Raw genomic sequence first — 14,384 nt, forward strand, 5'->3', positions numbered from 1 at the left:
TACAGATATTTGTGTATCACACAACTCACCAATTTCGTCAGATTTGAAATGAAACATTTTCTATTTTAAAAGTACCTTATTGGCATAACCAAGTTTTTTAGTAAAATATTTGATAACTTCCACTGCCTGCGATTCATTTAGTTAAGGGGAGAAGACATACATGCCAGAATAATCAGGTTAACACCAGCCACAGATACTAATGAGTCAATTTCAGAGAGTCACACTTGCCATTACTAACACGTCATGTGTTTAAGTTCAGGAGAGAAAATTACCAATGCAGGTTAACAATGTTTCATGGCAGACAGGAGTACTTAAACCTTCATTTCCAGGGTGATTAGTGGCAAATTCAAGGGAGAAGAAACTAGAAATCCAAATAGGTGAGACCAAAAGAACCAGGTCAGAAAGCATCTGATAAGTTGGAAACTGAGGGAGAGAATACTTTGGTTATAGCTGAGCGTTCCTAATGGGAACAACAGCAAAAGAGGCTGGAAAGATTAACTAGGACCAAATGATGAAAAGGAAAGGTGTGATCACAGAACCTAATAAAAACTGTACATTCTACAAGTTTCAACAAGAAGTGACAAACTGACCATTTGGACCTGTACATGTGGTTTGGCTCACAGAGGGCTTTACATTTTTAAATTCCTTGTCAGTGCTTAAAATATAACACGAAAATCCAGAGTTTGTTTGTTTGTTTGTTTTACTTCTCTTGCAATAGAAATGGTCAGTAATCACAGGCTTGAATTCTCCCACTTGGCAGTAACAGGCTGGAGCGGGTAGGAGTGGCTGTCCACTTAGATGGGTGTGTTCAAGCTCACCTCAACCCTCACCTGGACCTCCATTCGTTTACATAACTGACCAAAGCCCTGCTTCCACAAAGCCTGGTATGCAAACCTTGCTAAAAATGATGCCTTTTTCTTCATTTTTTTTCCTTAGTTGCATAACATCAGCTACATGTGTACCTAGAAAGGCACTTTATACTAACAATATCAGGTTCCAAATTGTTTTTGCCAAGTTAGTAAAATCATTACCATTTTGGATTTTTTGACAGCTAAATGTACAATTTCTACTTTACATACAATTTTTAAGTCCTCTGGGATTCTGTAGAAAACTTTTCTGTGCCATTCCTTTAGCTACAAGATGAAATCTACTATACAAACCTCTATCAGCAGCACTTGGCAAAATTCCCACATATTTCATTAGCTGTTTAAAACCATTTTAAGCTCCCAGTACTGCCCCCATTATAAAGTAAAGCCAAAATAAGCAAAAGATAGTTTTGTTTTTAAACACAAATGCTAAGAATATTCGGTATTTTAACTATGTAATCTTAATGAACCGGAAATATCTTGACCTTAAACATACTGATCGTAGCGCGTGATAGCATAAGTAAACAATTTTGGAAAAACTTCACATTTACCATTTTTATTTGTGGGGAAATCATCCAGCTCGGTAGTGGACCTGGATTTATTCCTGGAACACAGAACACAGTATATGTCACATGTCTCATTAACAACATCCCTTTCATATTTATGAAGAACCAAAAATATAACTTTTTAAAGAAGCCATTTATTTTCTATGCCTGTTGAGAACTACATTTATTTTTATATCAAGGATTTTTCATGTTGCACAAACTAGCAGGAAGCAGTGACATCTCTAGAGGAGAGAAGAGCTTGATGCTAGAAATATATAATCATGTGAAAATGTTCTGCATCTTGTATGATGACTAAGCTTACGATTGGACCCAATTATGTACTTCAACTCTCTTCCAGTCCCCAGTCTTACCAGGTGTACAAAGCTTTTGTCATCAGGGTTCCTTACATCAGATGGTCCTATTTGCTTCATACTGTCCAAGGGTCAAGAAGTCAACTTTTGGGGCACTAGGGTACTACTCTGAAAGAGCAATTTACCAAATGCTATCCTAGCATTCTAAAGAGGCACTGAAGTGCACTGGCAGAAGCAACTTTCGAAAATGCCTGACTTTGTAGCGCCAACTGTAGGTCTGCATAGCAATACTTGCTGATCTCATTCTCATTCTACTAGGCACTTTAACTTCAAATAATAGTAATAGAAATGAATGATGATATATGTTACCACACATATGTATGCTTGTCTTACATATGTACATGCATACAAGATATATGTGTGTATGTATACATTTAATAGTGGATAATATATAATAATGTAACATGACTGTTAGCAACATTTATGAGTGGTTTCATTTGTATTTACATAGAAGAAAATACTTTTTATGACACACTCCTTAATTCCTTGAGGGCATGCTACATCACAAATGCCTAAGTTTTTCATATTTTTGAGGATTCCTTAAGTTTCCTATCTCTGCAATCTAATTATTTTCTCCAGGTAATGAGCTATATAATTAAAGCTTACTTAATTATACAAAGAAGCCCATGGCTTTAAAAAGGAGATATACATATTTTAATCATCTACAGGTACCCAGAATCACATATTATAAGTCAGGTGATTCACCACTAGAGCTTTTTCCTGCTAAATATCAGCCCGCCATTACCTGTATAGTCCTCTTCTTTTCCTATCTACTCTGAGTCCCAGTCAGTCTCCTGACTGCCTATACAGCTGAGTCTTTCCTTATCTAGAAGGAAAACTTCCTTAAGAAATTTCAGCTCTGAAAACACAAATCAATGGTCATACACTGGATATTTTTATTCTGTGTAATGATTTCAAAAGTGGAACTCGTTTTTTAAATTATTTAAAAACATTAAATTTAATGCTTTAGGAAATTTTGAAGAAGCACATATAACTTTTCAGATAGCTGAAATCCTATCTGTATTCCCCCAAAACTGACCAGTAGTTCTAATCAAATTAAGAGAGGGGCCACATTTCTCATTTCAGATGTCCTCATGTAACTTCATTTTGGGCAAGCCTATGCCATGGCTTATCATCGCTTTTTAAAAAATTGTTAAGGTAGATTGCAAAAAATGAACACAATTCCCCCGCTGTGCCCATTCCCCATGCATTATGGCCTCTCCCATAAAGAGGCAGAGTTCTTCTCCTCTCTGTGAACTTGGGCTGGCCCTGTGACTTTACTTGAAATAGTAGAATGTGGCAGAAGCAATGGTGTGCCAGGTCAGAACTGAGACTGCGAGGTGCCCGGCATGCTTAATTCTCCTTAATTCTCCTTAATTCTCTCTCTCTCGGCTCTCCCCAGCCACCATGTATGCAAGGCTGCACTGCTTTGCTGCATGTTGAAAGCACACAGCCTAGTTGGTCTCATTGCTCCAGCTGACAACCAGCCAACTCCCAAAAAGTTTACCTAGTAAACTGGTAGTAGACGCATGATGAGAGCAATCAACTAAAAGAACTGTCAACTGAGTTCAGTCCAAAAAGCTGACCCACAAAATCATAAATTAAGTTACTAAGTTGAGGGGTAGTTTTACATACCAACCAGCAAGTTCTCTTTGCATCCCACAAAAGATCAAGAGCTATAGTAGTTCTACAAGAACACCTAGGCAAGCCCTCAGAAATTCATATGAAGTCAATTACTCCTACTAAATTACAATGAAATGTTCTACACACCTGTCACTAGGAAGCAAACCTGAAGATTCTTCCTCTCCCTTTGGTATATCATAGGAATCAACAGGCCTGAAAGATGGAAAAGTTTTATGATAAAAATAAAACTTTGATGCCTTCCCTGGGTTTAAGAAATAGATAACAAAATTATGTTATTCTAGCACCTATATGAGAATGCCCTCTTGTTTGAAAACTAAACACACAGAAGTATTTCAATCAATCATTGAAGAAAACAGACCTACAGCTACCAACAGACATTTGCAATTCATTCCACAAATACATGCTGTGTGCCTGCTAGGACTCAGTAGGGTTCTAGGGAAACAAAACAAACTTATTGGCCTCCTAATGCTTTACATTTTAAAGGGGCATGCAGGCCAACCACAAGCAAATAAATGCATATTATAAAGCAGAGAAGAGCACATGGAGGAAGGGGTAGGGAGAGCCATGTTTCTTAGATGAAGCATTTTAGAAAGTCTGAGAAGGTGACATTGCATCAGAGACTTAAACAAAATGAGGAAGACAACAAACATGTGAGGGAACACTTCTCCAGGCACAGGAACTAGAAAATGCAAAAATCCAAGGGGCAGAATACATTGTGCATTCTCCAGATAGGAAAGGGATGATAGTGCAGCTATGACACACCAAGTGAGGGGAAGTCAGAGGAAGGTAGGTAGACCAAAGGGCCAAGACACTTCATACAAGCCTTTGAAGGCCCGGGGAGGAGTGCAGGTGGTATTCTAATGTGAGGGAAGCCATTTGGAGACACTGAGCAGGAAAGTAAGGTGATAGGCTCAGATTTACAATGGGATGCGTTCACTCTGGCTGTGTGTGTAGAGAATGGATGGTAGGGAGCAGGAAAACCAATTAGGTGCCTTCGAAGTGAGGATGGGCACAGCTAAGCCAAGCCAATTGAAAATCACATGTACCCATTGGCAAGGGAACAGACCTTCTATACTGGTATATTCTGACTGACGTCTCTCTCTCTCTCTCTGCCTGGTGCATCTGTTCTTCTGTGCGACGCTTCTGCGCCTCTGCCTGGCGCTTCTGCTCCTCGGTCTGGCGCTTCTGCTCCTCGGCCTGGCGCTTCTGCGCCTCTGCCTGGCGCTTCTGCTCCTCTGCGTAGCGTTTCTGCTCCTCAGCCTCAGCCTGACGCCGCATCTCCTCCTGCTCTTCCTCATATTGTTGCTTCTTCAGATCCCTCTCTTTCTCAATAGTGAGTTGTTCCTGCAGCTTCTTTCTTTGGTCCTCAATCATCCCTTCCTCGTGCCACTGTCTCCTCTCCTCTTCTCCTGCTCGGGTTCCTTCCCTGTCAGAAGACTTGGACCCTTCATCCCAGGTGGCTTCCAAGGTGGCAAGAGTGGGCTCCCGTGTGGTCAGAGCTATGTTTGAGTTCAGGACCATCAGCTCCTGCACAACCAGGGGGTGAAATTTGATTAAGATATGTCTATATTCAGTTTTTTATTATATCTATTGTAGTTGGCCCAGAATTCTATTGAAATGATGTTAAATTTTATCACTAACAAAGCCACACGTGGGTGATGGAGATGTAACTTAGAAGAAGATACACCTAGAGTCTGTAGATAAAATAATTTAATTATTGAGTAGAGAAACTAGGAGAAATGTTGAAACATCAAAGCAAAGTTCTGATAAATCAGAGCTCATTGTATTTTTCAAAGAGCTACGTTGGCGAGTGTATGACAAAAGCCAAGTGAAATGGACAGTCTTCCATTTTTCAGCAGATTTCATCAAGACAGAGAAGGAAGAACATGTTCTAACATTACCTCATTCAAGAACTTGTCATTCTCTCTCTCAGCCTCCTGCTGAGCTCTTTGCCACTCTTCCCTTAGTTTCTCCTGCTCACGTTGGTATTTTTCCTATAAAAAAAATGATAGCATATTGACTAATTAGCTAATTACTAGCCTGATGTTAATCTTTTTCATTAGCAGTTTTGTTAGGCCCGCCTTTCACCTCAATCTTTAAAGACAGAGATATTTATTTTAACCAATCAGATTTTAGTCCTCAAAATAGAAAATACCTTAGATTGAAGTAAAATGCAGGTGCTGGGAAAGGGTAGACATTCAGAATTATACCCAAATGCACCCTTTACCATGGTTGTAATTCATTAAAGCCCCTAAAGCTAACTGTAAGGGGGACTGAATTTCTCTGCAATAAACCATCAGTAAGCCTCACAAAGCCTCCTACTCATACAAGAATCTTAGGTTCACTGCAGCATTATACACTATGGCCAAAACATGGAAACAACCTAAGTGTCCTTCGAGGGATGATTTGATAAAGAAGATGTGAACATATATTTACTTGAATACTACTCAGCTATAAGAAAGGATAGAATATTACCATTTGCAACAGTATGGATGGATCTTAAGAGTATTGTACTAAATGAAATAAGTCAGAAAGAAAAGGACAAGAACCATATGGTTTCACCCATATGTGGGATATAAAACAGAAAACAACAAACAAACAAAAGATACAAACTCATAGACACAGACAACAGAATGGTGGTTAACAGAGAGGAAAGGGATGGGAGGAGGAGGAAGAGAGTAAAGGAGGCCAAATATATGGTGATGGAAAGAGACCAGACTTTGGGTGGTGAGTACACAATGGAATATACAGATGATGTGTTATAGAACTGTACGCACAAAAATTATAAAATGTTATTGACCACTGTCACCCAAATAAATTTAATTTAAAAAATAGTACATTGAAAAAAAAGAAATCCAAACTAGAGCGCCTCATATTTTCTAAAAATAAACACAAGGGTCAATAAATGATTTTAAAAGGAGGATTCTGGAAATCGTCAAATGAAAGGTAACTGTCTTTGCATTTTAATAGAAAATTATTTTTAATATAAAAAAATAATTGTATGTTAATACAAAATGCACTACCTATCAAAATATTTGTTAATTATCAGGTTACTGGTTTGTTGGGTTTTTTTATTTCAGAGAGGAAGGAAGAGGGGGAGAGAGAGAAACATCAATAATGAGAGAGAATCACTGACTGGCTGCCTCCTGCACACCCCCCACTGAGAATCTAGCCCACAACCCTGGCATATGAATCTAGCCCACAACCTATGGCCAAAACATGGAAACAACCTAAGTGTCCTTCGAGGGATGATTTGATAAAGAAGATGTGAACATATATTTACTTGAATACTACTCAGCTATAAGAAAGGATAGAATATTACCATTTGCAACAGTATGGATGGATCTTAAAAGTATTGTACTAAATGAAATAAGTACTGACCAGGAATCAAACCATGACCTCCTGATTCATAGGTCGACACTGAGCCACATGGGGCAGGTGAATTTCTTTTTTAATTTGCTTCTCAGTACTAGTGGCATTTACAGTAACAACAGGCCTACTTCCTGTTGCTCCATGTTATTCTGCTCTACCTGCAGCAGGCGGTCCTGCTCCTTCTGCCACCTCTCCTGCCGCTTTCGCTCCTCCTCTTGATCCCACGCCCAGCGACTCGGGGCACTGATAGTTGGAACTGGAAGCTAACCAGTTACGAGAGAAGAGGTGCAAACAAAGAATATGTTACATCATTAAGTCACCTATGGAAGCATATTTGCATACATAAGTTATTCATATCACCCTGTGTCTAAGCTCTACTAAAGGACAGTTGGCTTTATATTTCAAAATAGGTCGTTTCAACTTAAAGAGACTGGGTCACCTTATTTATTCCAAAAACAAGTGAATGCTACTTACATCCGGAACCACAGAATCAGAGCTTCCTGTATGGCAGCATGTGGGTAAGGAAGAAAAAAACACAGTATAAGGCTTTTCATTTCTACGAAATAATTCCTTTCAGAGAGTTATGTCACTAGCTGTTTCTATGCCAGTATACTAAGTGACATCATTGTTTTTTAAACAACAGGAGTAAATCCTTCTTTTCCTCTTAAATTCCATCTGTTTGTTATCCATCTTCCAAATTCAAAGTCAGTTTAAAAGAAAAAGGAAAGAAGAAAGGGTCAACTATGGGTGCTAAGAGTACAACCAATTCTAGGTACAAGCGCTGGATCAATGGTGTATTTATGAATAAGTTAGAGGGTTTGTTTATTAATAGACTGGGATGCTATCTTATAGTTTGGCCTACTTAAAAAAAGAATTTCAAATGTTACAATATCTACCAAATCTAATTTTTACTTGCACTATTCAATTACAATGTGAGAACTCTAAGCTACTTTTCTTAAATAAGCCATCGCAACAAACATGTTCAAGAAACCTTTCTTTTTCCTCTACTATTATTTGAAACATAAATATTCAAACTTCATATGTATGGCATAGTGTTATTCTTTTACTTTTTCACAGTGTTACTCTATTTAGTCTTGGGGGGGTCTACATAAGTGTGTGTCTGTAGTACAATGAATACAAACAAGTAAGCAAATTTCATAAAATATGTATCATATAGTACCTTTAAATTTTCCTGAAACCTCAGCTGTCAAATAAATTATTCACTTACACAATTATATTTTTAAGAAAACTGTTTTGAGACTTAGGAAAATACTCTTCCCTAAAATAGCCTGCTGAAGAAAAGTGAGTAAAAATTAGGATAAAGAAGAAAAAGATTTGCTTTATTTTAGTCAATCTGAGCTAGAAGTATCATACTGCATTAATTAAATTACCAGGGAAAAACAGAAGTTTAATAAAAATATATCGAAACCACTAAGAATACTGACACAAGTAAACCTTGCACATGCATAGCTAGTGAACTATTTCTATATGTGGTCAAGAGATCGTAATTCAACAAAGGAAGACTAGTAGGAGATTGACAAAATATAAAAGTCCAGTAAACATCGTGTTACAAGGCAAGTTTGTAAATCTTTGATAATCTTAAAAGTAAGAAACCATAACATTTTAGACACCAACAGCACACACTCCCCACTGACCGTGCCACTGCATCTCAAATGTTTGGATATTACTTTTAAGTTCTTGACGGTGCAACACAGAGCTCAAACTGCATTCATGAGACAGAGCATCAGGCAAACGTGAGAGGGAAGAAGATGCCACATGCATAGCACATCGTAAGGGAGCATTGCCCAACTACACCAACACAGAGAACCTCAAAATTCACTTGTTCACAAATGTCACCAAAATTTATTTACTTTTAATTTACTTCTAAGTCAACAGAGCAGTACTATCAATACTCCAAAGCCGCCATCCCAATAATAATAATAAACAACTCTGCTTTTTTATTGGGAACATTTTCCAGAACCAAAAAGCAGAGGTCTTTGGAAAGTTAGCCAATGATATGTTGGTGTAATCTAAGATTATGCAATTTGTAGGAAGTAGTAAGGCTTAAATAAAATGCCTCATTTCTTACTGTCACCCAGTGGGGGAAAAAGTGTGTGTTTAATAGCATCTCAATTTTTTAATTAAAAAAGAAAAAAGAAACTTCAGAGGTGCAAAGGACACGCAAAGACCCATTACCACAGAGGTAGACCCATGAGCTGTAAGAAAAGCCTGATGACCCTGGGGAAAGAATGGAAATGGGTTATGTCGTTGGTCACGATGACAGCCAAACCGAAGAGGCTCAGTGCCCAGCACCACAGACCATCAGGAAAGGCGGAGGGTGGGAACAATTCCATGAAAATGCATGAATTGTTAGCTTGGTGGTTTACCTTGTTCAAAAAATTGTGATCGCCTTTTTAAGTTTTTCAAAGAAATAGGTTCAGATGCTAGTTGAAAAATACAAAACAAAAAAAAATCAATAAGATGTCATTCATTTTAATTTCTCACCACTGGAAAACTAAATGATACTTGCTATATATATTTCTCATCTATAGCAATATTATTTTTAATAATAAAATGACAAAACTGATAGCCACAGAAGATATGTATTACTTCAATGCACAGAGACACACATATTTTTAGTAGTCTATGCTATATTCAAATTAGTAAAAGGAACTAACATTTTGATTAATAAATTATAGCAGATAAGCAGTCTAATTTCACAAAAGTCAAAACAGCTTCAGGAAAGTGGAAATTAAATATTTTTGCTTAGGTCAGTAAAAAAATCTCTTCTAGTACAAGGAAATTGTTTGTAACTAAGAGTCTTCACAATACAGGTGAATAAAATAGAAACTAAAGAATAATGGGGAAGAGGACAAGAAAATAAATAATAACCAGAGAAAGAGAAAATAAAAGCAAGTGCTAAACCTAAACCATTCTTCTAACTAGAATACTTTGCCCTCATTTTCAAGATCTTTCAGCCTCCAACTTTAAGTAAAACAATGGAGTCCTGTCAAATAGAAAGAAAAAGAAAAAATTCTGACTTCTCCTATAGGTCTCTCGTGAGATTATGGCAAAAGATTATCACACTTCAATATATTCATAAAATATAAATGCAATTATTACTTGATACTCATTGTTGTTTACTTATCTAAAGAAAAAACTGAAATGACAGACCTGTGTAGTGCCACAGTCACTAAGGAGTTAAGTGTCTTATCAGTTTGCTTTGCCTGAGTCACTGGCAGAACAGGACCCGATGTCTTATATTTAAGATCATGAAGAAAAATAAGCCATGCTTTAAAAACTCCTTTGATAAAGAATGCAGTATCAAACAAAACACAGTCACTTCTGATGGTCAGAAACTAAGTACAAAGATAAATATCAATAAGGAGAGGGAAATTTATAAACTTAGTTTGGCTTTGACATTGGACTATGAACTGGCAAATGCAGATTCAAAGCCACCAGCCTGCTGAGAAAACCCAGCCCGATTCCTGGCAGTCTAGTTTCATGTTAAAAGAAATTGCATCTTCTGTGGGTCGCTTTCCCGGCCTATTTCTTTTGTATGCCTATGGAAACATGTGGTAGCTAAATTATTTATAAGCCAACAGAAGGAGGAAGAGAATGATAACTTCATAAAGCAAAATTATCCTCGATACTATGCCTGCTTTTTTATTACAAATGGGTACTTTTGCTAACAACTGTTATTGCCCTTGGCATTTCCCTATTAATACTAGCCGCCTCCAAGCTTGTCCCTTTCAGAACACTAAAGGGAGAAAGGAAACCTCATTCATCGTTTTGTATTTAACCAAGATTCCCTTTGGCAGCATCCCATAGCAAGAAGGCTGATGGCCTGGGCAAACCAGTCTTTCTTCATTGGCTCAGGCACACAGGCACTCAAAGCTCCTGGACATGCTGCCAAAGCTTTGTTTGCAGTGCCTGCACCATTCTACACGGGAGCCCAGAGAGAGCCCTTCCACATGGCTGCAATCCGATCTGGGTGCTAACCTTTTAGTTTCAACTTGCAGTGGATCAGTTTTTCTTTCACTCACAGGTATTAATGTTTATATTAACAGAACTGTGGTGCTATGACTTTTCTTACCCTATAAATGTAAGTTATAATGGTGGTGTTTACCTTTTAATTCAAAAGTACTGCTTTCATCACGAATCCCATTGATTTCCTTGGACTCGGTATTCTGGAAGGAATACAAATGCCAGTTAACAACATTCTCTCCGATTGGACTTTGGCTTAAATAATGTACTTCCTGTTAATGCAAATATCTTTTAGTCAAATGAATTGTTGAGGATATTAATGTATTCTTTATAGCCTTTTACATATACAGTGGGGCCTTGACTTACGAGTTTAATTCGTTCTGAGACCGAGCTCGTTAAGGAGCTCGTTAACTCAAATTACTCTACCAACTCAATGCAAAAACTAGGCGGAGAGACAGCTAGTATCTCAAAAAACTTGTTAGTCGGGACACTCGTAAGTCAAGGCTCCACTGTAATAGTTACTTTTTTTTTTTACTCTTTAAAATTTGTGGAAGGATTAATGACCAGCTGCAAGCATGGATGGCTTTAAGTTCAATCAGTCATTAATTTTCTAAGAAACAAATAATGATTAGTCCATTTGGCTTATATTTATGAGTAAGCAACATAGTTATATAGGATTCTCTAACATTTATACTTGTCTTACACGATGTAGCAGGACCTCCTTATTAGATAAAAGAGGGTATCATAGGATAACAACAATATATCTAGGGAGTCAATATAAACATTTATTTGAATGTTTAAATCTAAGTATTCCTCTGATACTTAGAAAACTTTCTACATTATAATTATTTTAATCAATTAATGTAACAGGGTATCTTTTAACCACATATATAAGTCTACCCACCAAATTCACCTACTCAAGATTAAAAATACTTCATGGGGTTTTAAATTGCACACAATTACTATACTTATTTTACCAGTAAAGACCAAAGAAAGCATAGAAAAGCCATAGTATATAATTTTACATAATTAATACTTCACATTCACAAAGATCTGAGAAATGGGTATAATGATGAAAGATTGGTAAGAAACACCTGCAAAACACCAGTATGGGATCTTTTGATTTTACCATTATATAACTCATTATTACTCTAATTGTTAATGAGTAATGCTCATGATGTTTAAAAATACATTTTACTCTCATTACTATAAATGATCCTATTTAATTATGCGGTTTTTAAAGTAGCATCAAAATTGTCCAGACAAAATAAATTCTTCTCCCCCAACACACATTTCCTACAGTTGCTTTGCTCTAAACAAATATTCCTCCTCAAAATACTTACAGAATTCTGAAGGCTTTCTGAGAAATCAGTCATTATTGATAGATTTGAAGATCTGTCTGAGTTGTAAATTCCAGAAGTTGCATCAATCCACTTTGTTTCAGGTGAACCTATAATTTTGGTAGCCATACTGGTGAGATTGAGGGTTTTATGCCGTATAAATGGCAGGGAAGGCTGGTCTTTGCCCCAATCTGATTGGCACGTGAAGATCAAGAAATGAGTACACATAAATGTTGAAGTGGAAAGAACAAAGTTACTGAATGCACACATACAATATGCACATACACAAGATAGACAAACAAATCAGGCAGTGTGTGAAAGAAATGAAAAGTTTAAGGATTTTTACCAAGAGACCACCTTCCAAAAACACAAGGGTTAGATCATGTTAATAATGAAAAGACTAGCAAATTTGCTGAATCTTTCTGTAAACCAGGAACTGGAAATTAGTTTTTTTATATCAAAAGTTGGTAGGTCTGTGGTGGTTGAATATCCATTCCCATCTAACTTCTGTAACTTAAGAAACACAATAATGAAGTGTATATTTTGAGTTTCTTGAGAATGAAAGGCCATCCCCATTTCATTTCTATAACTAAGAAATGTAATAATGGAATGTATTTTGAAGGTTTCCTGAGAATAAACAACGGGAATATGGCCTACTATGTTCTCTCTTACACCAGTTACAGTTTTGGTGCTGTAGAGAAAGTCGAGTCGTAGTCTAATTCTTAATACTCAACATAATTACATGACTCCCCAATGCAGATACAATTACAATAGCCTTCAAAAAACATGAGAGAGATATTTGAACGAATTTTTAAGAAACAATAATCTTCAGTTGATATATGCATTCAAAGTCAGCCAAGCATATAAGTCAGTCACTAAATAATGTAGAATTCAGTAAATTTGCTAGTGAAAAGTTTTCAGACAGACTATTCAAGGAAGTATTACTCATGATTTGTCTTGACATAACCAAAAAAAATACCTTTAAGCAAAAAATTCAAAAAACTAAAAGAAAAAATTGTTATTGAAGCAAGTTGTTATAACCACTTGCCAAAGACCAGTTCCCAATTTAAAAAGCCAGACACAATGATAAACCAACTCACCAGACTTTCCATACCGCCTAATATCCATTACTAGGTTTCCAGTTTCTTGAGCATTAGCCATGGTTTCTTCCCACTCTTTTGTGTCCTTATATGAAAACTTGGTATTGTTGATGGCAATAATTTCATCATCTACCTGTAGCTGAGAAAATTCTGCTGGGCTACCTAAATAGAGCAAAATATACAACCAATTTAAAAATAAACAGGTCCTACAGTCATTGATTATTTAAATTAAAGAATAAATGACTTTTTAACCTCAACTAACCATTTCTCATAATTTTTTAGGTGAAAGGGAGTCACAAAATTTCTTAGTTATCAAACATTTGAGTATCAACAATACACAAAGCACCAGAGGCATATTTTATTATATAGTATATGTCATCTTCATTAACATCTAAAGGACAAATGATAAGTTCATCTGTTCAAAAAAAAATTTTATTAACCTCCTAAGAAAAGAGAAAGTGTTTATTTTAAAATTTTAAATGTGTAATAAACTGCATTTTAGTTGAGCTTCCAAATCCAAATGTATTTTGGAACAGAAGAAAAGAGGGCCACTTAAAACTGATTAAAATTACTACTTACCATTATCTCATTGGAGAAGTCTTGAAATTTCAAAGGAAAAGCAATTTAGCATGCAATTTTATGTAGTTAAAATATGCAAATGAGGAACTCCTCTTAAATACCATAGTTTCCTTTTTAATGTTAGGCCCTGTGGTAAGAGTCCAGGGCTTGACTTGGCATAGTCCTGGGTGGGGGTGGGGCAATCCTTTCATAAAAGTCCCAGAGCATCCTGAGGTCTCCATAGGCCCTACTTGTATTAGGATGCTCAGAAAACACCATTTAATTATACAGCACAGAGAGATCTACTACATACACAGATGATTGGGTTCTATTAGCATTTTCAAATATTAAGCCTAACATTTTGACAAATAAATTCTGTAAAAGTCACAAAAATAAGACTCTTCAAAACTACAATTAGTTAAGCAAGGAGAACAAACAACATGTAGTTTGTAACTCAACTATCAGTCTCAGGGAAAAGAATGTATCTTCTCGCTTTACTGTGCATTTTCCACATGTGTGCTCTCCTGTATCAAATAAACCAATGTCTGGGGGTTGGGGGGACAGCATAGGGTAGCAAAGGAGAAGAAATTTCAGTAAAGCA

The 14,384-nt window shown here is 36.6% G+C and overlaps 1 protein-coding gene across 7 annotated transcripts in view; it reads right to left on the reverse strand.

The window, feature by feature from the left end:
* Nucleotides 1–14,384, reverse strand: part of LMO7 (LIM domain 7) — a 217,449-nt gene that overhangs the window by 7,135 nt on the left and 195,930 nt on the right. For 5 of the 7 annotated variants that reach the window (XM_006756351.2, XM_006756356.2, XM_006756355.2 and 2 more), the window contains 10 exons: nt 13,226–13,387; nt 12,129–12,316; nt 10,928–10,988; nt 9,186–9,242; nt 7,273–7,298; nt 6,957–7,061; nt 5,328–5,420; nt 4,493–4,953; nt 3,553–3,618; nt 1,418–1,470 (listed from right to left, as the gene is read on the reverse strand). In XM_006756351.2, coding sequence (XP_006756414.1) covers nt 1,418–1,470; nt 3,553–3,618; nt 4,493–4,953; nt 5,328–5,420; nt 6,957–7,061; nt 7,273–7,298; nt 9,186–9,242; nt 10,928–10,988; nt 12,129–12,316; nt 13,226–13,387 — 1,272 coding nt within the window. The remainder of the gene's footprint in view (nt 1–1,417; nt 1,471–3,552; nt 3,619–4,492; nt 4,954–5,327; nt 5,421–6,956; nt 7,062–7,272; nt 7,299–9,185; nt 9,243–10,927; nt 10,989–12,128; nt 12,317–13,225; nt 13,388–14,384) is intronic. The other 2 variants (XM_006756358.2, XM_006756357.2) reach the window with 1 other exon arrangement.

Source organism: Myotis davidii, unplaced genomic scaffold, assembly GCF_000327345.1.
Source record: "Myotis davidii unplaced genomic scaffold, ASM32734v1 scaffold274, whole genome shotgun sequence".
Lineage (NCBI taxonomy): Eukaryota > Metazoa > Chordata > Mammalia > Chiroptera > Vespertilionidae > Myotis > Myotis davidii.